Source organism: Leptidea sinapis, chromosome 21 (genome assembly GCF_905404315.1).
Source record: "Leptidea sinapis chromosome 21, ilLepSina1.1, whole genome shotgun sequence".
Classification (NCBI taxonomy): domain Eukaryota; kingdom Metazoa; phylum Arthropoda; class Insecta; order Lepidoptera; family Pieridae; genus Leptidea; species Leptidea sinapis.
In genome coordinates this window covers 6,515,942-6,542,339 of record NC_066285.1, presented here as the reverse complement: position 1 = coordinate 6,542,339, position 26,398 = coordinate 6,515,942, and the positions used below count along the sequence as shown (strand labels likewise).

At 37.5% G+C, this 26,398-nt stretch overlaps 1 protein-coding gene across 1 annotated transcript in view; it reads left to right on the top strand.

The window, feature by feature from the left end:
- Nucleotides 1–24,984, top strand: part of LOC126970444 (protein O-mannosyl-transferase Tmtc3) — a 245,922-nt gene extending 220,938 nt beyond the window's left edge. Inside the window, exons 5-12 of the mRNA XM_050816331.1 lie at nucleotides 4,728–4,843; nucleotides 5,481–5,686; nucleotides 10,732–10,936; nucleotides 11,331–11,594; nucleotides 11,689–12,174; nucleotides 12,992–13,178; nucleotides 19,626–19,906; nucleotides 21,530–24,984. Coding sequence (XP_050672288.1) covers nucleotides 4,728–4,843; nucleotides 5,481–5,686; nucleotides 10,732–10,936; nucleotides 11,331–11,594; nucleotides 11,689–12,174; nucleotides 12,992–13,178; nucleotides 19,626–19,906; nucleotides 21,530–21,817 — 2,033 coding nt within the window. The 3' untranslated portion in view covers nucleotides 21,818–24,984. The remainder of the gene's footprint in view (nucleotides 1–4,727; nucleotides 4,844–5,480; nucleotides 5,687–10,731; nucleotides 10,937–11,330; nucleotides 11,595–11,688; nucleotides 12,175–12,991; nucleotides 13,179–19,625; nucleotides 19,907–21,529) is intronic.
- Nucleotides 24,985–26,398: the final 1,414 nt, after the last annotated feature.

The window sequence follows — 26,398 nt, the reverse complement described above, 5'->3', positions numbered from 1 at the left end:
CGAACTGATTGATGATGCAATGGGCTTCCGATGGACAGCTAAATACCGTTAAATACTCGTTGTTTTTACTCATTGAAAAGAATACCTAATTTACGGCAGAGTAGGACAAACGTGCATACAGGTTACCTGATAGTTAGTGATCACCGCACCCCTTACTCACCACCAGAGGAAACAGACGAGCGTAGTCGACCTTATAAACTTTTCGTGGTCTCGCTTCACCGCACCGTTGCCCGAGCCATGGCACCTATACCGCGTTCATTGGTATCTTTCAACGCGCTCTTGGATAAGAATTCTCAATGGGATCCATTCAATGATGGGTGGACTTCCCTAATTTCTGAAATACTAAGGTACGCGGAGAGCATTGAAATTCTATAAAAAGGCATACAAGGCATTTATTTTCTCAAAATTGATTCCTTTAGAATTCTTTTTGATGTCATTTCTTATACTACTAGTACTACTACCGCTTCGGAAACAAATGGCGCTCTGAGAGAGAAGAAGCGGCGCAAGAAACTCTCCCAGCATTCTTTTTATATATAATTATTTTTTTATATAATTAATTCAATTAATATTCCTTTTTTGTTTGTAATTTTTCCTTTTCGTGTTTCGTCTAAACTCTAATTAGTGTTAGTGTTAGCAATGCCGTGCTAATTGTACAATAAATGAATAGAAAGAAAGCGTCTAATAAACTTGCATAATTTGAATTAGAAAAACCGAACACACATTGGCACGTGGCGGGCGAGGATTGAACCGAGGGCTCCGTTGTGAGAGTCAACGGTTTAACCTATTGCGCCACCACCGCTTAAAATTAAAATAATATTTCCCTAAAACATTTTTCTGTACTAAACTTTGAAACATAGAAGTAAGTGCATCTAATTAGCATTCGTAAAAATGTCAGTTTAAACTCGACTTTCTTAATGATGAGTCCGGAATTAAAGTGCGTTGTCCACTATTTTAAAACGACTCGCACTCGACACAATTTCACTTATAACATAAGGATTTTGCGAAAGATTTAATGGCTGTGAAACGTGCGCTATAATTACGAAGAATTCATATAAAATTATTGCACAGAATTTAATGTATTAATTACATATTATTTTATTTTATTTCTTACGATATGTTTTTGAAAATCAATTACGACTAAAGGTTTTGGGGTTTCTTTGTTTATCCCTGTTTTGTTTTGGGTTATTCTACGCCTATCTAGGCGTCCAAAACTATAAGGGAATCACGTATTATAAATGTTAAACCTGCTTTTGTAAGTCATTGGAAAAAAAGAGAGATAAGTATTAAAAGATGTTTTTATGTATAGGTTTGACAGAAAATTTGAAGGCTGCAGTGATCTGAAGTCCTGTGAATCTAAGTTAGATATAATATGCTAGTAGTTGCCCGTTGCGTGCGCAACTAAAGGTTTTATTTCAATAAAATGTTTAAGTAGGGATAACAGAGAGAGTTGTCATACTGAAACATACAGGGCAAGTCTGTCAGCCACTAAGTTCGCATAGCGATATCCCAATCCCCCGGACGGACGCACGCCAAGAAAGGGAGGTTATATATACGATAAGTTGACGATATATTAAATAAATAAAAAGTTAGTTTCGTATTATTTGTGTATTAGTAAATTATTTAAAAATGAATTACTTTGCCAAGCCAGCTTCGTAATAGCAAGCAAGTTTAGCTTCGGTCTATCTTTAGGTCAAGTTGTGCGGTCATAGATTATTACAATTTGCATATCCGCGGACGTTAAGTTAATTATTTTCATGACATCTTGCACTTAATAAAGAAACCCACTTTGCATATTTTGAACGTCTCACCTCACAAACTCATTCAAGTGCAATTTCGTTATATTACTTAAGATAAAGTTACGCAAAGGGTTTTCGTTGTCTGAGGTGCCAGACCTCAGAGTAGGCACTGCCTTGCGGTAAGAGGGTGATAAGCTTCCATGAACTTTGAAACAGAATATTTGTTTGATCCCCGGAAAATGATGAGAAATATTAACCTGTTTTTTTTTCTTTACATTCACCATAAAATACCAACTCTGGTGGTTCAAATGACACCCCTATGTATTGTGTTTGAAGATGACACTTAACTAACAACGTATCAAACGATATTTTATACCGTTTTGCGCTTAAATAATTTATATGTCTAGATAAAGCCTCTTGCTGTTAGACAATCGATAAAAATAGGCCAGGAATATTAGTTTAGTGTGCGTGAATTGCTCAAAATAGAGGTTAGTTCTAAAGTCTATTTTTTTCGACGTTTTCACAGCTGTCAAAGTCTATCTAGATGAATGAATAATTAACGGCCGTTTTCAATAACCTATCTATCCTTAGTTTAACTTACTAGAGGTAGACGAATCAATCCTTTTACGCTTACTTACATATCAATAACCTATCGACATAAAGCATATTACTATTACTATATTGGACATAACTATGGATAGATAAGATCTTGTCATTAAACGGTGATAGCAATGTATCCGTAACTAGGGATACGTTATTGATAACGGCCGCTAAGGTTTTACATTAGGAAGCATAACTTTTGTCATAACCCTTTTTTCCTTCTTTATTTCACCCAAAACTGTACAAACAATAGCTCTTTCTTGATTATATGAAAAAATGTTACCCTAGTTGGGAGGATTCATCATTTTATCATTAGCGATCTCAGCAATATAAGTAGGTTTTCTTAATAAAAGTACGCTGTTTTAAGTTTCATTGTTCCAAATGTTTTAATGACTACATTTTCTCTATTCATTTGAATCTGGGCCATCGTAGGTACAGCTAACTTATTAATTATGCACTGCTGACTCGATCTTCTGCTTTAGTCTTAAACTTTTAGCCGTCTGCGACTAAATGAGAGTCGTTACTGGAAGCTAAATTACACCCTCGTCGAATTTTATAAAGAGATTTTTGAAATGAATACGTACAAACTGAAGAAAATGCTACTTTCATTATTAAATTTAATATATTCCGCCTACAGCATAAAGTATATTATGACATTTACAATAATGAAATTTTAAGTAACATCTCAATTGTAGGCGAAAACCAGGTGCTAGATAATTAAAAAGAAACAGCAAGCAATCATAGAAACTGTGTATCCACAAATAAAAAGTGAAAACATCAGATCAGATCAGAACTTTAAAATAACAATAATAATTACAAAATAGAGTAATCTTAGTGCGTGTCGTAATATCCACAAAGTTGGTGATTCATTGCATTTATGTCCTGTGCTTCCCCGGGGCGTAAAAAGAATAGGGGAGTCCTTTTAGAAGTGGGCGAGTCACGCTGCCGTCTCATGACGTAAGTACAAACGGGCCAGACTCGTCCGTGTTAATTACCACACTCGCACAGAATACCGGCGTGAAGTAGCGGCCTATTGCCGCTATGTATCGCATGTTAGGATTGTGTCGAGGATCGAACCGGCGGCTATCAAAAGCAAGGGAGTAGGCCTGGCAGTTAGCCTGGGTATATCGAAGGCCTTTGATCGCGTAGGGCACAAGGCGCTTCTATCAAAATTTCCATCATTTGAGCTCTCCGAGAGTTTATGCAAGTGGACCTCCAGCTTCCTCACTGGGTGCAGCATACTGGTCGTTGTCGAAGTTTATTGCTCGAACCCTAAGCCCGTGATCACTGGAGTGCCCCAAGGCTGTGTTCTATCTCCTACACTGTTTCTTCTGCATATCAATAATATTTTTAACACCTCCAACATACATTGCTATGTAGACGACAGCACTGGTGATGCCGTCTACACGGGCCATGCAGGTCTCTCTCGGGAAATCGTCAATCAGTGCCGTCAGAAACTTGTGTCTTTTATCGAGTCCTGTCTTGAGAAGGTCACGGAATGGGGTACATATAATAAACCTTGTCTAATTTAACACCCACAATTCTCAAGTTTGCGGGTTTCGCACGAAAACTCTATTTATCGTATCACCGCTCTTCAGCAACACCTCCGTTAAATCCTCGAATTCTCGATTGATTGCCATTTCCGCGGTCACCTGGAGGGTAAAGCCAAATTGGCTTCGAAGAAGCTGGGCGTCATAAATAGAGCACGGCAATACTTCAAGCTGGCCCACATTCTAGCGCTCTACAAAGCGCAGGTACAGCAGGTACATATGGAGTATTGCAGTCATCCCTAGTCTGGTGCACCCCAGTATCGAACCATTTGCCAACCGCGTGCAACGCAGAGCTGCTCGGCTGTCGATGACCTAGTGCTCTGTGAATGGCTCAATAACCTGTCAATTCTTAGAGACGTCGCTTCATTGTGTGTCCTTTACTGCATTTTTCACGGGTTCTAAACAGTTCTAAAGAACTGTTTCACCTGATTCCTGCCGCCGAATTCCACCTACGCATGACACGCCACAAATTAGCAAGTGATTCCCACCATTTGGATTCGTGGTGTTCCTCCACAGTGCGATTTTCAAGGAAATTTCTTATACGTACTATAAAGCTGAGCTTTCTTGTGTGGTGTTTCCGGGATTTTACGCCATGGGTGATGGGTTCCTTCAAAAGAAGCGCGTAAACCTTTCTTAAAGGTCAGCAACCATCCTGTGATTCCTCGGGTGTTGCACGAGAATGTGGGCAGCGGTGATCACTTAACACCAGGTGACCCGTATGCTCGTTTGTCCTCCTAAGTTAGTCCGTTATTTTTTTATATGACTCAGCGTCAATGGTTCTCATAAAAACCAGATTCTGTTTTGCTTTTGTGTACCCACTGTTTACATTGTATGGTTCCAGATTGGCGGTACGTGGCTGCTTGTACGGTGTGCGTCGGAGTCGCAATGCTATGCAAGGAACAGGGCATCACCGTCACCGCTGTATGTGTCGTCTACGAACTATTTGTCGCACAGAAGGTAAGCTGTGAAAACTTACAAATCTGCGGTAATTCAGGTAATCAGGATGCCGGCTAGATTATGGGTACCACAACGGCGCCTATTTCTGCCGTGAAGCAGTGATGTGTAAACATTACTGTGTTTCGATATGAAGGGCGCCGTAGCTAGTGACATTACTGGGCAAATGAGACTTAACATCGTATGTCTCAAGGTGACGAATGCAATTGTAATGCCGCTCAGAATTATTGGCTAGCGGGCTTGGAATACTGAATGCTCATTGGTCAGGTCATATTTACGACATTAGGCAAACACTCGCTATTGGGTACTATAGATTGATATAAGATTTGTGTACGTCATTAAGATCAGAAATAATTCGCCCTTTATTATGTCAATGTCTCTTCTGACTCCTATTCCCCTAAAACCAACAAATTTCAAATATAATTTAATGACTTAAAATCATTAAACTGACAAAGGCTTAAAATGTTAAATCAATGTTATGATTTTACCAAACACATTTCATTGCACGCGTTTTTATCTTATAAAAAGCTTTTTAATTACAAACTAGTTTATCTTTGTTGAATAAAGGCAACATTGTTGTATTTAAAATATAACATATTATATTTAGGTCAGCTTTGAAATTTAAGTATAACCTTTTTAGAGGCGTCCTTCGAACAGCAGTCGGTGGTTTGAAATATGGGGGAAAGGCGGGTGGGGTTGTGCTTGCGGCGAGGCAGCCCGCAGGGTCGCCACGGTATGTTGTGCTACGCTCGGCCTGCTAGCAGCGAGACTGCACGTCATGGGGGCTCAGTTACCAGTCTTCACGAGGTTCGACAACCCTGCCAGTGCTGCTCCACCTCCAGCCAGGTATACTAGTCCATTTCTAAACTTTGTTTCCAAGGGTTTAGTCTAGTGTAGTCCCGCATAGATTTCGTATCACAATAGGTATCTTTTCCCTGAATTGAAAGCATACAAATTTAAGTTTTCTTTAGTGTTAATTCCGCCAATATTTGTTTTTAAAAAATTCGACACGTATTTCGCCTCTACACGAGGCATTCTCAGGACGTGTTGCCTCGCCACAATCTGGCACGAGACTGAATTAAATGAGTTTTTATATTTTTTTTTTTTTTTTTGCGCCCAAGCAAGAGGGTGGGCTACCCTCCGGGATAACGACGGGAGGGAGGTGGTGAATGCTCATGCATACCAACGCAGCCTAAGTCTGCGTTGGTTATGTGGGACTCACGTGAAAACCTAGGTGCCTACCCACTAAACACCACCTGCAGTTGGCTTTGGGCAGGTGCCCTCTAAGCCTACATCGAAGGCGACCTTCTCATGGGGAGAGAGAGGCGCAAGCGGCACTATGGAGTTTCCGCTGGGATATTACACAGAGGGTGCTATCTAATTGGGACTAGTCACATCAGAAGGATGATCACAAAATAGAGGTGAATCTAAATGCGTCTGATTGTCCCCGGATGCCAAGAGGCGTTCCAGGTCAGACGAGAGTTTGTTAGGGGGATCGGAGAGGGCGTGTCTGGGCCTCCTGACTTGATAACGTGAAGGAGGGGAGGCGGTATAATCCGCTGCCTCCTTAATCAGGGGATTTGGGTGATTGTCTGAGGACTTAAAGAAAGTTTCAGACAAGCACTTAAGGTGTTGTTGGATGGTGGGGAGCTCTAAGTCCCGGTGAAGGTCTGCGTTTCTAACACACCAGTGGGGATTGACAGCCTTACGGCAGAAAATGGATTGAACTGTTTGTTGTTTGTCTATAATATTGGGTTTCGCATGAGCGAAAACTGGAGCGGCGTAAGTCATAACCGGTCGAATGCAAACCTTGAAGAGTGTTCGCTTGTTCCTAAAAGACATTTTACTGTGCCTACCTAACATACTGTTTAGGCGGTACAGATAGAAGCGGGCGGTTCCGGTCACCTTCTTGACGTGAGGCCTGAAGGTGAGTTGGGAGTCGAGGGTCACACCCAAGTACTTGGTTGTGGACCTGAAGGGGATAGGGGAGCCTAATAGATGAATGGGTCGATCCCGGCAGAAGCGTCTGCGCTTAAAATCAAAACGGACTGCGGAGCTTTTATCCGGGTTGACCTCAATACGCCATTTCCTAAACCAGTCACCTAGCTCATTAACTGAGCGTTGGAGCCTGGAGAGGACTGAAGATATCTGTTGGGACTGGACGTAGAGAGCGGTGTCGTCAGCGAAAAGAGAGAGTTGGACTCCATTTCTAGGGATCGGAATATCGTTGGTATACGATATGTATAGAAGTGGTGAGAGCACTGAGCCCTGTGGTACCCCAGCCGTGAGCAGGCGAGGGGAGGAGAGGACACCTTCGTGTCTGAAACGAAAGGTACGTTTGTGAAGATAAGAAGCTACTATGCGGACTAATCGGGATGGGAGGCCTAGAGCGTGGAGTTTATATATTAGGCCTTCGTGCCAGACTTTGTCAAAAGCCTTGGCGACGTCGAAGAAGACAGCGATTGTCTTCTTACGTTTGAGATAGAACCCGCTGTAGATGTACTCTACAATGCGGTGGACTTGCTGAGCACAAGAGTGTTTAGCACGAAAGCCGAATTGTTGATTTATTATTAAGGGAGGGCCGTCCGTTGGAAAGAGATGTTTTCTCATACGGAACAGAATAACCCGTTCAAAGACTTTCCCCATAGCCTTGAGGAGGCTGATGGGGCGATGGTTGGAGGGGATATTGAGGGGTTTTCCTGGTTTAGGGATCCCTATAACTATGGCCTTTTTCCAAGCGGTTGGAAAGAAGCAGTGGTCGAGGCAGGCGTTGAAGAGGAGGACAAGAAAGAAGATCACCTGCTCGGGGAAGTGTTTGAGTGCCAGGTTGGAAATACCGTCGGCTCCTGGAGCTTTGCGAGGTTTTAATCCATGGATGATGGATTTAACCTCCTCTACAGAAGTTGAAATGGGATCGTCGGTGAGAGGCATTGAGTTCAGACGGCTGACCTCATTCTCCACCGACGCTACGTGGAGGGGTTCAAAAGAAGAAGTGCTGGGTGAGCATTGTGAAGCAATGCTTTCAGCAAAACACTCCGCTTTATCCCTGTCCTCGAAAGCTGTACTGCCGTCGGGGCGTATCAAAGGCGGAGTGTGGAATATTGCGTCAGTACGAAGGGCTTTCGCCACTTTGTAATACGCCTGGTGTGAAGGGGATATGTTCTCCATGAGTGAATCCCAATTGGAATTCCTCAATTCGGAGAGACGTAACCTAACTTGGCTCTGGAGGAAGTTAGCGCGTGACCTATAGTTGGGCGTTGGGTACTTGGCGGCTCTTCTGAGAGCTGCATTCTTGGCTCTAATGAGGTTCATGACATCAAGCGGGAGCTTATGGCTGTTAACCTTAACCACCCGCTCGTTGTCATGGAGAGCGGACTGCACTGTTTGAGTAAGTGCTTTTACCGTGATGTCAATCTTATCCGTACTATCGAAATAGTTGGACGAGATTGCATACGGTGAATTGTGGGCATCAAAAGTTGATGCAAGAGACTCCCTATAACCCTCCCAGTTGGTGAGGGTTTTAGGGTGTATGGTGGTAGGGGTGGGGGCATGGGGCCCGAGCTTGAGGGAGACTGGACGATGGTCGGAGCCCAGGTCATCGAGTGGTTCAATCGCCCTTAAATTAAGAGCGACACCCTTGACCAAGGCGATGTCTAAAATATCGGGAGAGTGTGCTACGTTATCCGGGTTGGAGAGGTGGGACTTAGGACGTCTAAGTCCATAGACCTAACTAGACGGCGGAGCTTGATGCCATTCCCGTTTGTGGATAGGCACTTCCAGTCAGCGTGTTTGGAGTTGAAATCCCCAAACAAGATGACCGAGTCACCTAGAGAGAGGAGAGTCTCAAGGTCGCTCTGGAGAGGGATCTTGAGAGTAGGGAGGTAGATTGAGGCTATGATCAGAGACGGATGACCTGACATGCCCAACTGACAGACGGTTGCTTCCATGTTGGTAAGCACTGGAGTAGCGATTTGCGATCAATGAAGGGATCTCTTGTAGTAAATGGCTGTGCCTCCGCCACGACGGTCATCGGCTCTGCCATTGTGTACAAGAGAATAGGAAGGGATCGATAATCCCTTTGAAGCGTCGGGTTTAAGGAATGTTTCTTGGATAAGCAATAGGTCGATGTCCTTATTGCGAACAAATTCCTTAATCTCTGGGAGGTTGGTGCGCAGGCCGCGCGTATTGAATGAATTAAATGAGTTTTTTTTTTTTTTTTTTTGCGCCCAAGCAAGGGAATGGGCTACCCTCCGGGATAACCGGAAGCCGCTGTTTTATACCCTCGTCCCATGAAATGACGCGCTGTGATTGGTCGGCTGTTGTGACGTATTACCCCCGGAAGAGACACTGTAACACGTAATAAATCCATGACTTTTTGCAGGACCTTATTTTTGCGTATTAATTTACATTTACTTTTATTTACTCTCTCGTGTAAGGCGTTGAGAATTTGACGTTTGAGTATTTTTGTTGCATCACTTTACATATATTGTAGCTTAAATGATTTGTATAACGATGAAGCTGTAAATGTTGATTTAAAAGATTGGCAATCAGTTTCTTGCCACTTCTTTTCATTACAGCTCAATCCTTTCCGAAGTGGCGATAGATATAAAAAGAAAAGAAAACTTTTGACATTCATCATCAAGTGTCATTTCCTTGACCTACATGAATAAAGTGATTTTGGTTTGATTTGAGTTATTCATTTTCTAATAAAATAGCCTTTGTTACTCGTTATTATGGATATAGGTTCCATGGTTCTCTGGTTAGGTGAGAACAAAACTGGGATTATTTTTGAAATCCAAGATGGCCGCCGTTCAAAATATATTTCAACAATAAAGATATCGATTTGAATTTAATATGCATAATGTTTACGTAGGTAATAAAAATATGTAGATATATCTAGTTAACCTTTTATTTTATCGTTATAAATTTTGGCTAATATCAATTCACAATTTAGTGATTAATTAATTTAATGATTCTTATAATCCCTTTAAATAGCTCAAAGGGATTGAGATAATCATTTGATTGCAAACAGAACATAAAATTTAATTAACACCGAAAGTATAAACATTCACTTTCACACTTCACTAACATTACTCATTAATTAATTTATCATAAATGAACCTTTTCAATGAGCGCGTTGGTTTTGCGGCTTATTTTGAGAGGGTCATTCCAGTCGTCGTCAATTTAACTTGTTACTTGCCTGATGTCTGACATAAATTCCTTTTTTTTTAATGTGAACATTCTTATTTATTGAACAGAAACTTCTAATACGATTTCCAACAAGGTTGCGTTAAACGTTAAACGCTCCTGGGGAGGGGGAATAGAAAGAGACAAAGCGAGAGTGAATGCGTGGCACTCGAACGCAAGCGCGTAGTATACCTGTTTTCTTTGTTTCAGTATTTATGTCAAGACTTAAGGTATTAGAACTTAAGATGGCAATTCTGTCGCATAACGTCTTGCACTTGCGCAGATATTTCTAAATAGTATTTTAATCAACTTTAAAAAAAAATCAGAAAGATACTAGTTAATACGATTATGTAACGACGATACTTTTAATGTAACCAATTAGTTTGTTATATATTTTGATTTACTCAAAATCAATTCTCTGTGAAAATATGTTCTTAAGAACACAAGAACGAATTTGGCATCCAATCCAAGATGGTTGCCATGCAAAATTATCATTACAACAATAAGGATGTCGTTATAAATTCGGGGTGGTTGCGGATGAACTTGAGGGAAATTTTTGCAGTATAAGATGGCTGCCATGTAAAATTCTCACGAGAACATTATGGATGGACCGATTTTAATTTCATATTTAGAATGTACACCATGTAATCTATGCTCTAAGCTCTCTTTGCTAAATAAATATTTATTTATTTGTTATTTTTCAGGCATTTAACATTCGCATACTTACCAGCGCTCAATGCATGGCTGCTAACATTGCCTGAAGCGTTATGTTGTGATTGGACCATGGGAACAGTGGCGCTTGTCAAGTCCTGGCGAGATCCCAGGAACCTGGCAACACTAGCACTTGCCGCATCACTAGTAGCTGCAGCAATACATGCACTCAGAACACGCTCTTCAGCCTTGTCTATGGTAAGTAATAGAATATTGTTGTTGATCAAGGGGAGAAAGTTAGTGATTTGCGAGGATGCAATTTGTAGGCACAAGACGAAGTCGAGAGTATAATGTACATAATGCTTCATTACTACATAACAAGAAAATGTAATAATAAATCAATTAAATTTTTGATTTTATCAAAAAAATTAAAAAACTATTAGTTCTGACACTGGCTCACAAAACAAATGAAGATCACGTTCAAAATGAATTTTCATATATCGTTTTTCCACATTAAACCACGTTTTTAATAGATTTTCATAGCTTCAAATTCATTAGTGAGATATTCGCCAAGGAGTTTTAAATGTCATACACAACTGAATATATTTCAAATATTTTTAAATAGGTAATTATTATTAATATGTTGTTTCAGGGTCTTGCATTGCTCGTTCTCCCATTCCTGCCAGCTTCAAACCTTTTCTTCCCAGTGGGGTTCGTGGTAGCAGAGCGCGTTCTGTACATGCCGTCTATGGGCTGGTGCCTCCTGGTAGCCCATGGCTGGAGGCTTCTTGCCCAAAAACGTGCGAAGTTGGCAGCATCAGCTCTTATCTTCCTTCTACTTGCCTTCAGTGCCAAAACGTATATAAGGAATTGGGATTGGAAGACTGAGTATACCATTTTTGCATCAGGGCTTAAGGTATTTTTGCATAAAGTCGTCAAAATGTTATTTCAAATTTGGCTTAATAATCTAAAAGTATTATTAATCTAATATTTTATCTAAATAATTTTAGGTTAATCGTAATAACGCCAAACTCTACAACAATGTCGGCCATGCATTAGAATCTGAAGGGAAATATTCTGAAGCATTAGAGTTCTTTAAAACTGCTGTCAGCGTTCAGCCAGATGACGTTGGTGCTCACATCAACGTTGGCAGAACCTTCAACCACCTCGGCCTGTTCCAAGAAGCCGAAGACGCGTATGTCAAAGCGAAATCTCTGCTGCCAAAAGCAAAACCAGGCGAGTCGTACCAAGCAAGAATTGCCCCAAACCATTTGAATGTGTTTTTAAATTTGGCCAATTTAATATCGAAGAACTCAACCAGGTTAGAAGAAGCAGATATGTTGTATCGGCAGGCAATCAGTATGAGAGCTGATTATACTCAAGCGTATATAAACCGAGGAGATATTCTGATTAAGTTGAATAGAACGAAGGAAGCACAGGAAGTATACGAAAGAGCTTTATTGTATGATAGTGGGAACCCAGACATTTATTATAACGTGAGTATTAATTACATACAAATTCTAAAATTTCAATTCGATTCAATTTACTTTTAAAGTAAAGGCTCGCAATAATCTTTAACATTTTATTTTATTTCTTCTCTCTCATTTTTATATCGGCCATTATTCTTTTATTTTAAAAAATCTTTCTTCTTTATTCTAGTTGATCGAAAATAGATGTTGTATGTCGTATCGTTTTTGTGCCTGTCTTAATATATACATAATATATAAATCCAGTGTCCTGAAGTTGTTTTCCAATGATCTCCTAAACTAATGAACGTATTTTAATGGGGATCATTGAGTGCAATTTAGTCCAACTTGAGAAATAGTATAGTTTTTATTTCGAGTTGGCACCCATAATTATTTTTATTTCCAATATTTGTTTTGTATGAAAATTATATTCTATGAGAGAATATATTGACGCACGGTTTGACAGTTCTGCTGTGAAAGAAATTCATTATCGGCCTTTTTCAATAACGTATCTCTAGTTGCGGATATATGCTATCACCGTTTATTGACAAGATCCATCTATCCATAGTTATGTCATGTTATATAGTTATGTCGATAGGTTATTCAAATGTAAGTATGCGTAAAAGGATAGATTTGTCTACCTCTAGTACGTTAAACTGAGAATGGATAGGTTATTGAAAACGGCCGTATTACAACAGGGAGCATATTTTGCGAAATAATTCTTCATGTCATGAAATATTATTGACAAATTCATAAAAAACAGTATTTTATTTATTATGTACAGAAAAACGTCTGTCGGGTCAGCTATTGTTTATATAATTAGTTTACAATAATAATTCAATTTCAGCTGGGAGTGGTTTTATTAGAACAAGGAAAAGCATCCCAGGCTTTAGCATATTTGGATAAGGCATTGGAGCTAGAACCAGAACATGAGCAGGCACTTTTGAATTCAGCAATTCTATTACAAGAATTAGGAGCCGCAGACCTGAGACACTTGGCTCGCCAACGGTTGCTAAAGCTACTTGATAAAGACGGTAAGTTTAAAAACAAAATTTATGAACGATTCGGAACTCGAACCAATCGCGTTCCGTGCGAGCGCTCTACCACTGAATCAACCGTACGAGTGACGTAAAGTTCATTAATCTTGATATGTCTTTGTTCAACTCTCAGGTTGTGTATTCTCATGTATCGCGTAATTAACCCCAGAAGTGAGGGTTATCACTTTAAAAAATAGCAAATCGTGAAGACGGTTAGTTCCTATTAAACAGCATGGCTTGATACTGGATGAAACGATACTTAGAAATACATTTGAAATCAGCGAACATAGATGCAGTAGCGATAATAGTATTACAATTTATGTTTTGCCTCATCTTGAGACGGCGTACATGATAAGTATAATCATAGTGATTGGGTACATAATATAGAAGTTATACATTTATTCAGAATGTTAGATATGTGTAATGTTTTCCTGAAAGTTTTAAATTTTATACTATATTTTTACATTGATTTCTAATGTCATAAATACCATCGACATCAACAATGCTTTATAATGACATGTGCTTAACACATTCACTGCTAACCTCAGAAAAGGAAATCATAGCAGTGCGGCATTTCGAAAACGTCTTGCCTGTAGTGCGGACACACGCCTAGTGCGTAAGTTTTGGGATCTATTATATTATAGAGGTGCTCAATTCGCTTGTTTATCTAGTGTCAGAGGCGAGTATTTTCTTAAGATGGTTTTTGAAGACAAGATATTACTGTGTTCGTTATCTATACTAATATTATAAAGCTGCAGTGTTTGTTTGTTTGTTTGAACGCGCTAATCTCTGGTACTACTGGTCCGATTTGAATGATTCTTTCAGTGTTGGGTAGTCCATTTATCGAGGAAGGCTATAAGCTATGTTTTTTTTTTTCAAAATTAGGGATCCGTAATAAAATTGCTATTTTGTAACACAAGGTGTAAAATCGAAAACCTATTTTTGCGTGCGCTGCAAAAACTATTGACAATAGAACAAAATGATGTACAGGCTATAATATAGGCATTATTTTATCTCGGTATTTCCACGGAAACGAGAAAAACGCGGGTGAAACCGCGGGGCACAGCTAGTGTTTATATAAAGTCGTTAGTTTGGGTTCTTGGCGGTAATTCAAGATGATGTGGGCTTAAGGTGAGTTAGCTATATTTCAGCGCAATTGTGGGAGGTCTATGAATATTGCAACAATGCGGAAAACCTTCACACTCCGCAAAATCAATTAAAGAAATAGGGTCTCTTGTAGCGAAACAATTAGGTGCAATTCAGATCGCACAGCGCTATTTATCTGCATTTATTTTATTTTATTTTCATAGGGTGGCTAACAGCCGTCAATACAAAAACATATATCTACATGTTTATATATAGGCCAATTAAAAGCCTCCACAAATAGGTATTAAATAGTATTTTTTTTACGTTTTTACAAATGCTTAAACTAATTAAAGGCATTACTATGTACTAGTTAACTACGCTTTTTTGCAATTTAAATTGACTTAAAGTATACATATATTATGTTGTCATTGTATTACTTTTCTGTGACTTGCAAATAATCTTGTATAATATGTTTCTTAACACTACCTAAACTGGAACAAAAAAGATCTATTTCGGATGATTTTAGTTTGTTAAAATTATACGAAGTACGTGGTATAAAGGAGTGTGATCTATAGTTTGTGCGCATGAGTGGAATATGGAGGAGATTCTTTTTTCTAGAATGTTGGTACGGTATATTGAGGTTTATTTTAGATAACAAGGTTGGACTGTCAATCTTACCCTGAGCAATTTTCATAATAGTCGTAATATCAGCCATGGATCTACGGAGTGTTAATGGTAGGAGATGAAATCGAGTACACCGAGTCTTGTAATCTGTTTTGGGAATTCTGAACTTATAATTTAAAAATCTCGTAAATTTTTTCTGTATTTGTTCAATTCTTTTACTATGTATCATATATACCGGATTCCAGATTTGACTAGCATACTCTAAATGACTACGAACATAAGCGCAAAAAAAAATTTTTAATGTTTTCATTATCTTGAAGCAGTTCGCTGAACGTATTATAAACCCAAGTGCTTGTGATGCCTTATTTGCAATATTGTCGATGTGACATTCGTAAGTTAGCTTGCAGTCAAGAGCTACACCTAGATCTGTGACACAATCGACCCGCAATAGAAATTGATTATTTATAGTATAATTAAATTTGATGATTAGCTTTTTACGGGAAAAACTTATAAAAAGACATTTAGGTATATTTAGCCAAAGCTTATTATTACTACAATATGTTGCTAGTCTATTGAGATCTTCCTGAAGGAGATCAACGTCATAGATATCGTTGATAGGCCGAAATATCTTCATGTCGTCAGCGAAAAGTAAATAATTGGAATGATGAAAGCATGTATCGATGTCATTTATGAAACAGATAAATAATAAAGGACCTAGGAGTGAGCCCTGAGGAACTCCAGAAGGTATCGTGATCCATGAGGAGGTGTAGCCATTTAAAACAACTGCCTGAGTTCTGTTTTTTACGTACGAACTTAACCATCTAAATAAGTTACCCCTAATACCAAGACCAGCAAGTTTCTGAAGAAGGATTCTATGATCTATGCGGTCGAAAGCTTTGGTGTAATCTGTATACACAACGTCAATTTGTTGACCACCGTCCATGCAATCAGTTAAGAAGTCAGTGAAAACAAGTAAATTAGTAACCGTTGATCTTCCTTTTATAAAACCATGCTGTTGTTGGTTTAACACATTTTTAAGGCTAGGGTAAAGTTGATTATAGATGATGCGCTCAAACACTTTGGCAAGAAGACATAATTTTGAAATCGGTCGATAGTTTTCCACTTTGTCTTTCTGACCTTTTTTATATATAGGTGATATGAATGCCGCCTTCCACCTGATCGGCATGATACCTTCATTAATTGATCTCTTAAAAAGCAAGGTGACAGGTAATGCCAATACTTCAGAACATTTGACGAGGAACAGTGCTGGTAAACTATCTGGCCCAGGTGATTTATTTAGATCAAGTGATTTTAAGAGCTTTTCTATTTGTTTATTATCAATTTCGATAGAACTTATATTACTAATAATAGATTCATCTGAACAATTATAGGATTTGGATGTGGTAGTGGATTCTTGGAAAGTCGAATAAAAATATCTTGAGAAAAGCTCACAAATGTCCTGTCCTTTATTGCCTTCAGTGTCTCCATAGATCATATTAGATGGTATATTTGAACAATAACGTTTACTTTTCATAAAGGACCAAAATGCCTTGGGATTATTAGATATATCATTTTCAATTTTACTAATGTAGTGATCAAATCAACTACGCTCAATAACTTTAGCCCTGTCTCTAAGTAGGTGGAAAGTATGTAAGTCATTGAGATTATGATATATTTTATATTTCACAAGATATTTATTTTTCTCTTTGAGGATTTTAATTAAGGCCGCGTTATACCAAATTGGATATTTATTATTTTTAATGATCCGTTTCGGCACGTGACAGTTTCTTATATCATAAACTATTGAATAAAAATGATTAACGGCATCATCCACAGAGTTTTGAGTAAGAATATTAATCCAGTCAATCTGACTTAGTTCCGCACTCATCTCCTCAAAATTACCTTTGTTATAGTTAAAAATTGTCCGCTCAGCTGGTTTCAAGTGTGGTATATATGAAAAGTTAAAGTGCACAATTAATGACTTATGATAGGGATCTTCTGGTACTAACGGATCAGTGCATGCTGACGCAGTGAGCTCATTGTTACTTAAAACTAAATCTAATAATTTGCCAAATGCATTATAATTACTATTAAATTGTCTAAGTCCACACAGACTGAGTGTATCTACGAAGTGCAAAATGTGGGACGTGGTTGGTGCAATTGGATTTAAGTAAGTTTCGCATGGAACCCACGATATGGAGCTCATGTTAAAATCTCCCATAATAATAAACTTATCAAGCGGATTGTTATTAATCAAAGATGTTAGTTTACATAGAAAATTGTTAAGCTGAGCAGCAAAATTATTCCCAAGGTTCTGTTCGCAAAGATAGAGAGTACATATGTGTATTTTAAATGTTGTTCTCGGACTAGATGCAGTTATCAACAGTGTAACCCACACATCCTCGGCACACGACTGCCATTCAATTCTGGGTGTAGCCAACAGATCACGTCTAATGGCTACAAGGACACCACCTCCACGTGATTGCCCTTGTGCTAAGTAGTCACGGTCACGCCGAAAGACTAAATACCTACTATCAAATAGCTCACTGTCAGAGATTGATTCAGTCAGCCATGTTTCAGTGAGTGTTATCACATCATGATCGCTCAAAGACATATTTCTTGAGAATACCTCTGTTTTAGTTCGTAACCCCCGTACATTTTGGTGATAAATACTAAGATTAAACACTGTTACCGACAAGACAATTTCTAAATAGATCAATGATATACTGGAATAAATCATTTGTATACCGAACCATATACTCCATATACCAGTCAGCGCTACCCGAAATAGATAAATAACAAATACAAATATACTCATGAACAACAATAAACATAATTATCAGCAAATGGAAAAAACACGCAGTAACTTTTTTAGCGTAGTAATGACATATTCTATAAATACTACAAATAATACTAAAAGCGGATACAATAGTAATGCCAATAGCATAAATAATAACATGTTTAAGTATGGTAGAAGAAATACAAGTAATGTAAAATATTAAAATAAAAAATCTTATAAGTAAAATAAGTAATTCTGGCAGTATTATTATCGTATCTTTTGAATATCCTGTTCTCTTTGTATGGTAAAAGATTTTGAAGTAGAGTCGCGCCGAACAAAAATTTTTGAATGTTTGACCCACACGAACTGAAAATTATGTTGCGAGGCGAGTGCTTTAGTTTTCGTAAGCAGCATTTTGTTTCTAGTGGTGAGGTGGCCATTTACAAAAATTTTTCCAGATCCAGAAATCTCAATATCCTGAGGTGTGAGACGGTCTTTAACGGAGCGTGCAGCAGCAACAAAATTTTCTTTGCTATACCGGTTTGTGAATGATAGTACTATATTCGTGAAGTTGTTGGTGCCTGTGTGAACTCTATGTACAAAGTTTATTTGATCTTTAGATACAGGACATGAGATCTTATTACCAATTTTATTAACTACATCAAAAAGATTTTCTTTGTCTCTGATCGGTACGCCTTTTATCTCCACATTGTTAGAGCGAAGCCATTGATCTTTGTCAGCAAGCTCTTCCTCTAGTTTGGTCACCAGAACCTTGAGTGGTTGCAAACATTCTTGATCCTTCTCTACCCTGGCGAGATTTGCTTCAAGTGACGAGATTTTCTTTGAATATTCAGAAGCAGAGGCTTTAAGGTCACTAAGCTCTTTTTTTACGACCTGCATATCCGCTACAAGGCTGGAGAGTGGCGCCAGTTTTAAATTGATGCTTGTTAGTTCCTGCATGATGGTTTCCAAGCTTATCGATGATGGCGATATCGGTGAAGAAACTGGGGTAGGAGTCACAACACTTAAATTGCCTGGGTTTTTACAAGCCGGACACCGCCAAGATGCCTGCCGATCACCGAGTCTGCGATAGCCGCGTTCTGTAATTCCAGAGCATTCAAAGTCATACTGTTTCGTGCATACTGAACATTTTATCGTTTCTGTTGCTTCATCTCCGCAGCGACTACAGGTCATTTTTAGAAAATAATAATACTTTGACTATATTTATATATATGTATGCCTGTAATACGCAGAAAATAATAAAGCAACGGTGAGAAAGTGCTTCAATAATTCACGGTCTATGAATGGATGCCGTGAGTACACAATGCATACAAGTTAGCACAAGATATGTTCGCAGTACTTATTTAAGCGATTCTGGCTCAATACAGTGGCAGTTGGTACAAAACAATATTCGGTCACTTATGCTTGTCGAACGCAAAAGGTGAATTGTTATTAGTTGATCACTATTAGTTGAATATCACTTCCGTAATCTGGATCTATGACCGGTTTCCGTAGGCGCACATTACAATTGAACACAAATAATGAATTAAAGACGCAATTCTGACCTGTCTTCGCTGTACTTAAGCGTGAAAATTCAATGTAGCGGCAGTAGGCAAGATGTCATCCGTGTTGTTGATTGAGTTGAGGTTCAAAACAATATTTACACACTTTATGCTTGTAGAATGCACTAATATGTTATTCTTATTAATTGATCACTACAAGGAGTTTACTAGTAGCCAATTTGTAACTTTATTTAGGTAGTAACAAAACAATCGAGTACGTAATTATTAATTATATTATTTTGCTAAACGTAAACAATACTATAATGTTCACTGCGCGTCGCGCGACTGAATTTACACAGACATTTATGGAAGTAATATTCACGGGAGTGAGACAGGCCTGCTCAAGGGACAATTTAATTATGGAGTTTATTTATATGACTTGTACATTTCCAGCAACAAACGAACGGGTCCACTTCAACCTCGGCATGGTATGCATGGACGAAGGTGACGCTGAATGTGCCGAGCGCTGGTTCCGAGCCGCCGTTCACCTCAAGCCTGACTTCCGATCAGCTCTCTTCAATCTCGCCCTCCTGCTAGCTGACAGACGCCGGCCGCTCGAAGCTGCGCCCTTCTTGAAGCAGCTGGTGCGACATCATCCCGACCATGTGAAAGCTTTGGTGCTCCTGGGGGATATTTATATCAACTCCGTGAAAGACCTGGATGCGGCTGAGAGCGTACGTTACTTTTAAATTTACAAGTTATTCCTATCATATATGTTGGTGCTTTTAAAAACCAATGATGTTTAATTAATTGAAATAGCCATATCGCCGCCGTTGAAGTACCTACCTACCAACTGACATTTAACACGTCAGAATGACTTTTCATTGACAGCGAGACGTTAATTTTTGTATGTCAACAAGTGGCAAGACAAGCAGTTCTTTTATATGTACCGGAGTAGTCACCGGAGTGACTGGTCTTGCCCATCGATAACAATTTAATTCACGATTCATGAAAGTTCTAAGCCTCACAACGATTTTTTTTTTATAAAAATAAGGGACGAAAGGAGCAGGACGTTCAGCTGGTGGTAATTGATACGCACTGCCCATTACAATGCAGGGCCGTTTAAGATTATTGAAAAACCAAAAATTCTGAGCGGCACTATAAATGCGCTCGTCACATAAGATGTCAAGTCGCATGTGCTCAGTAATTTCACAAGCTACGGCGCCCTTTAGATCGAAACACAGTAAAACTTTTACATTACTGCTTCACGGCAGAAAGAGACGCCGTTGTGGTACCCATAATCTAGCCGGCATTCGGAGCTCTCGTCATCCTGAGACATGACGCTAACATTGGATGACCCAGCGAAATGGAACATTTTTATAATATAAAACTTGCGTGGCAGCAATGGCTGCAGAAAGAATTACCAATCTTGTGCAAAGGAAGCTCCAAGTGGTAATTTTACTGCGTGCACAGTAAACTTTCTCTTTGGTATTAATCATAGAACCTTTGGATTTGCCTCCGACAACTTTCAAATAAATTTGCAAATTATTTCATTACATCATATTATGGGTATACTAGTGAAGCTATCACCTGATGTTAAACGGCTTCACCGGCTAACTATAATATAATTACACTAGCAAATAGTAACATTAAATCAGAACACATAATAATAATAATAATAATAAACTTTATTTCACTAAAACAGAGGTTCACAACACTTAAATATATATGTACTACGTCTTAAAATTAACATATCTATCTATATATATATATATAAATGAATTGCTGTTCGTTAGTCTCGCTAAAACTCGAGAACGGTTGGACCGATTTGGCTAATTTTGGTCTTGAATTATGTGTGGAAGTCCAGGGAAGGTTTAAAAGGTGAATAAACAGGAAAATGCTGCTAAATTAAATAAACACAACAAATTTGTTTTTCCTTTGATGTGTCCATACATAATTTCTATGAGAGAATTTATTGACGCACGGTTTGACAGTTCTGCTGTGAAACAATTTCATTACGACAGCAGGGTGCATATTTAACGAAGTAATTTTTGATGTTATGATATATTATTGACAAATTCATATAAAAACATTGTTTTATTTATTATATTATACAGTTTTATTAAAATGAAGAAGCGCGCATACATCTCATCTAAACAACATTTTACAATAATTCATAATATATGTAGAATGTTCCTATGTTGTAAACAGTGTGTACTCAATAGTATTTTTTAGTTTTATAAGTTACATATCTTGAACACAGCACCTGCACATAATATTTGCAGTACTGAAGGAAGAATACTGCACATGCAGTCTGTTCTTAAACTACATTCAAAGTCATATATTTTGATCCGCAGTGCTATCGGCGTATTCTTGAATTGGAGCCAGAGAATGTGCAAGCACTTCACAATCTGTGCGTCGTCGCGGTCGAGCGCGGGAAACTCGCCGTCGCCGAGGAATGTCTCACACGGGCCGCGTCGCTTGCGCCTCACGAACACTACATACAGCGACATCTATCGGTCGTGCGAGCGAGACGGGCTGCTATCTCTGCTAACAAACCGCAGGGCCAGCCCGCTGAGGTGCGAGCGAGATGGAACTACATACCCCAGCAACCGCCAGACCCACATGAAACTGATCCGTCATAGCAACTTATTTAATCATTTCAAAGCTTTGGTAACAATTATTATTATTGTTGATTTCTCTATCTGATTCATTGAGTTAGAAAAACTGCCGCCAATAACTTTACACTAAATTATTCTGGAATCATACCATTTACCTAATATTATTTTTTTAGCTGAATTATCTGGTAATAAATCCGAGATTCTATTTTCTTATGATAAATTGTTACCCTTGCTCTACTGTTTGTAAAAAAAAACCACCGCAATCTGGAAAATGTGCATAAAATCAGGGTACTTCGTTATTTCTATATAAATTAAACGCATTTTCGAATCTTTTCATTAACATAATATTGTTATATTATTAAAACAAATGTTACATAAGTACCTTTGAGAGCCTAAATTTGCAAATTATTTTTTTATCAAATATTGCTGGGTACTTGTACACAAAACAATAAAAACATTCTCTCGCAAAATGAGTCCTTAACTTTGTTACTGCACATAATTTACTTTAACAATTTTCAACAACTTATCACACATTATATTTTGTTTTTCTGTAAACAATTGCTATTGAGATATATTGCTAATGAGACTTATACCTAGTGGATTATTGTTTAGTTGTAGGCGTAGTATAAATGTATTACGAAGCTTCTTACCTTAAGTCATTAGCCTGTATACGGATTCAATTTGTGTAAAATATGTCTCTATAATATTTTTCTAGTCAAAATACTATTTGTTTCGGTGTTATCATAGATATGAATGTATTTTATAATCAATAGGATTCCCATACTTGTGCTTTTAGCCCATTACGACCAGTTACAATGTGATCCAGAAAATGTAAAAATATAAGTTCATTTAAACTATATTGAATGACAATATTTAAGTAATTTTTTATAGTATTTAGAGAGTAGATTACATTATTGCTGATAGTTGCCTAGTTTATTAAATTTGATTTATTTTATGATACTTTTTGTGTTAGTAACGTCTCCTTGCCTATAAAACTATGCATGACTTGAACCACGAAGTGTAGTTTGGGATAAATTATATAACCTACCTATATTTAAATCAAAGAATCCTTAAATGGTTGTTCGTTTTATAATGATAAATGATTGATAGTTTAACAAAAAAATATGTGAAGCTGTAATATACCATAGTTGTGTCTCAGATACTATCAAAATTATTATGATTTACTTAAAATGAAACGGGCGGGATCTAACTGGCGCCTCCCGCGTGAGAGGAAGTCACTATAAGAATAAAAATTAATTACTATTGTCTAATTTAACTTGCTGCAGGAATAATATAATATATAATAAAAATTAAAACTATTTCGCAATCATGTAACGCGGTATAAATTGATGATAGTGCCCCAATACCGAAAAAAATTCAGTGTCGGGGCGATCGTTTTTGCGTCTAAATTATACCTTCATTAATATTATTATGAATGACTCTTTCGCCTGTGATCAATAAAACTTAGGTATTGTACTAGTCTTACTTTAATTAATAATAACTAAATTATTTTTCAATACAATTCCCGTCGCAAAATAAAAACTTGTGATTTTGCTAAAAATGTATTTGTTTGTTATTCTGGCAAAAATTTTGGATTTAGGTACATCCAAATTTTTCTGATCATATAATGATGATGTGTAAAAAGGAACTCCTTATAAGAGCCATAGTTTTTTTAGGTACCTGCTAATATTGTATCTTTTTATGGGCTTTGGACTTAATACTAACTACTTAAGTTATAGTTACTATTTCAAACTTTCTAATAACCATTTGTGTCGTGATGAATAAATGATAATTGTTATCTTTTTATCCAAAAAGTCATAGAAACACACATATAGGTACTATTATGGATTTGTGAGGTTTATTAGAACTGAAATATTCGTAGTAAGGTTCATCAAAGTAACCAATTACCTATTTATAGCTTATAACCAATATACTTAATTTTGTATGCCTGTTTTATTTCACTTGATAGAACAAATATCTGTTCTGAATAGTTCGGCCATTTTGTTCTTCTATAATTCCATTAGGTACTTACTACTTAAAGTATGTAGATAAGTTGTATTTTAACAGTTCTGTGAAGTCTTACTAAAGTCGAAAATATGACATGTCGGCCTCATTGACGTCAGACGCGTCATACGATCGTAAATTTGGCAACGTCGCAACATTGTTGCTTTATTTTGTGAGCAAGCCTCTGACTAGATTAATCAGCTGTTACCCACACTATTTTTTTATAAACCAGTTTCTTCAACCTACATTTGTTGAATAATCATATTGCCTAGTGTGTGTAGTAAAATGTAACTAGATATATATTGTAACACCGGCCTACGATTGTATATTCGTGAAATTACTGTGTTAATACAAAGTATTTTGGAAGTCTGGAAATGTATATATACCCGAGATATGTACTAAACTATACATGGATTAAGATTTTTTTCTAAATTATCTTTTATGAAGTCTACTTAAGGCACTGTGATTAATTATTTGTTTTGTCTACTGTGTATCTGAAATTTATAACTTCCTTGAATATTGTAACCAAGACATTTGTGGTTATGTTTATTCCTTTGGTTATTTATTTATATCTGTGACAATAATTTCTTATATTAACAGGATGTACTAACTAATAATACTTAAATAGCAGTGATACAATATGTAAGCAACTATGGCAGTAAATGCCCTGAAACACCCTGAATTAAGCGCCCAATGATGTCATACTGTCAAATTTGAATTTGCCTGCAATACTTTATATCGCCAAGCGTTTGTAGAATGGATTTGTTAAACATTGACAAACTCACTTAAAATACCAGAAACAGCCAAACAAAATATTCTTGGTGCAAGAAGGTATGTTAAGTGTTTTTAGAGTCGTATTTTTAAGTTTCAATGTAATTTGGTGTCTTTACTGATTTAGCATGCAACCTCTGTATAGTTTGTGACATATTTGATAGTATTTTCGTAAAACGCCAACCAATGCTAAATTATGTAAAAATGTCGATCGTTATAACTAGTGTAGATGTGAAATGTAACGTTGTTAATGTTTTAAGGTAAATGATACTTTTGTAAAAACAGAATTTTTTACAATGTCTTGAACATTCTGGGGGGAGGTTGCGGTTGTAGGATACTTCGTGGGTTCCCCCAATATTATAACTATTTGTCGTCAAAACATTTATTTTTATAAAATAAATGATGTTTCAAAATTACACCAGGCTATTATTTTTCTTGTTCCACTTTGTACAATTTGCAATTATTCAAAAGTCTTTTTCGCCAACGACGATACCATATAGCAGAGATAAAGAAGCACAGGTGCCACTTCAATAGATGACCCGATGACGTGAACCTATTATGCTACAGCTTCTTGACAAACTAATATACAGTATGGAACTAGCATATATGAAATAAATGTAGGTACATACTTGTTAGCATATTTGCTGACGATATACCAAAAATTAACAAAATCCATACATTGGTTTTGTCAAAAAGTAGACATTTCATTTTGACCAAATTTAAACGTACTGTAGAATAGTTAACTGGGTCAATGAGTAAATGAACTTGAATATTTCAATATCATAAGGCGGCTTTGCCGGTTTGCCGTGTAAAAGTTGAATAGCAGCGCTGTCAAAGAAATACCGCCGGCACGTGTAATTTATAGCCTAAACATGGTCGGATTTGGTCCGGCCGAACCATAGGACGCGATCTGGTACCGGACCATATTCGATGGTGTGTCGCATTGTCCATCGCACAAAATTATTATTATTATTACCGGTGCCGGTATCGGACCGCACTGAGTCCGACGGCGGACCAGTTGGTGCGATGTGTCCACCCACGCCCACCGAACCGTCCTATGGTCGGGCCGTACCAAATTCGACCACGGGTTTTTAGGCTTTAAAATACACGTGCCGGTGGTATCTCTTTGACGGCGGCGCTATTCAAAGGCAAGGTCAAACGTACGGCGTAGGGTAAGGACATCTTCTATCGATAATTAGCTTTCTTTAAAGCGAGTTGTAATCGATAAACAATAAGTAAGCTGTTTAAGTTTATTTTGAAATTGTTCTGTAATGATGAACTATTGTAAAAATACTACACTTTAGGTATTTAAAACTAAACAGCTTCGTAAATTTTATAAATTATGAAGTAGTTTATATATAATGATTTTGAATAAGGAAGAAGTAAACAATAACAATTTATTGTTAAAATCAAGTAATAAATTACTTGTTTGTAATTTGAAAGCAACCATTTAAAAATCGTACCAACTTACTTGTTTGCTGCTCAAGAAATCACACAGAATACAGTGGTTTCGTAAGTATTGAACTTACAAAAATAAACTATTTCTTTACAACGCTTATCGATTCATTAATTGTTAATAATATTAGTCGAATAACACAAAAATACTAGTTTTTAATGCGTTGTTAGGTTGTTGGTTAGTAATTGTAAGTGTATTGGGTATGCCCTATTTACGCCTTAATTTTTTTTACTATACGCCATTTTAATTTGTTGATTCAGTAGGTACTCACTAAACAGTTTTCCGCTAGCTTCCGGGAAGTGTGTACGATCTGTCAGTGTTCGTGAATTTAAGTGGGTGCTTCATGTGATTGGACTGTATTTATTAATTTAACT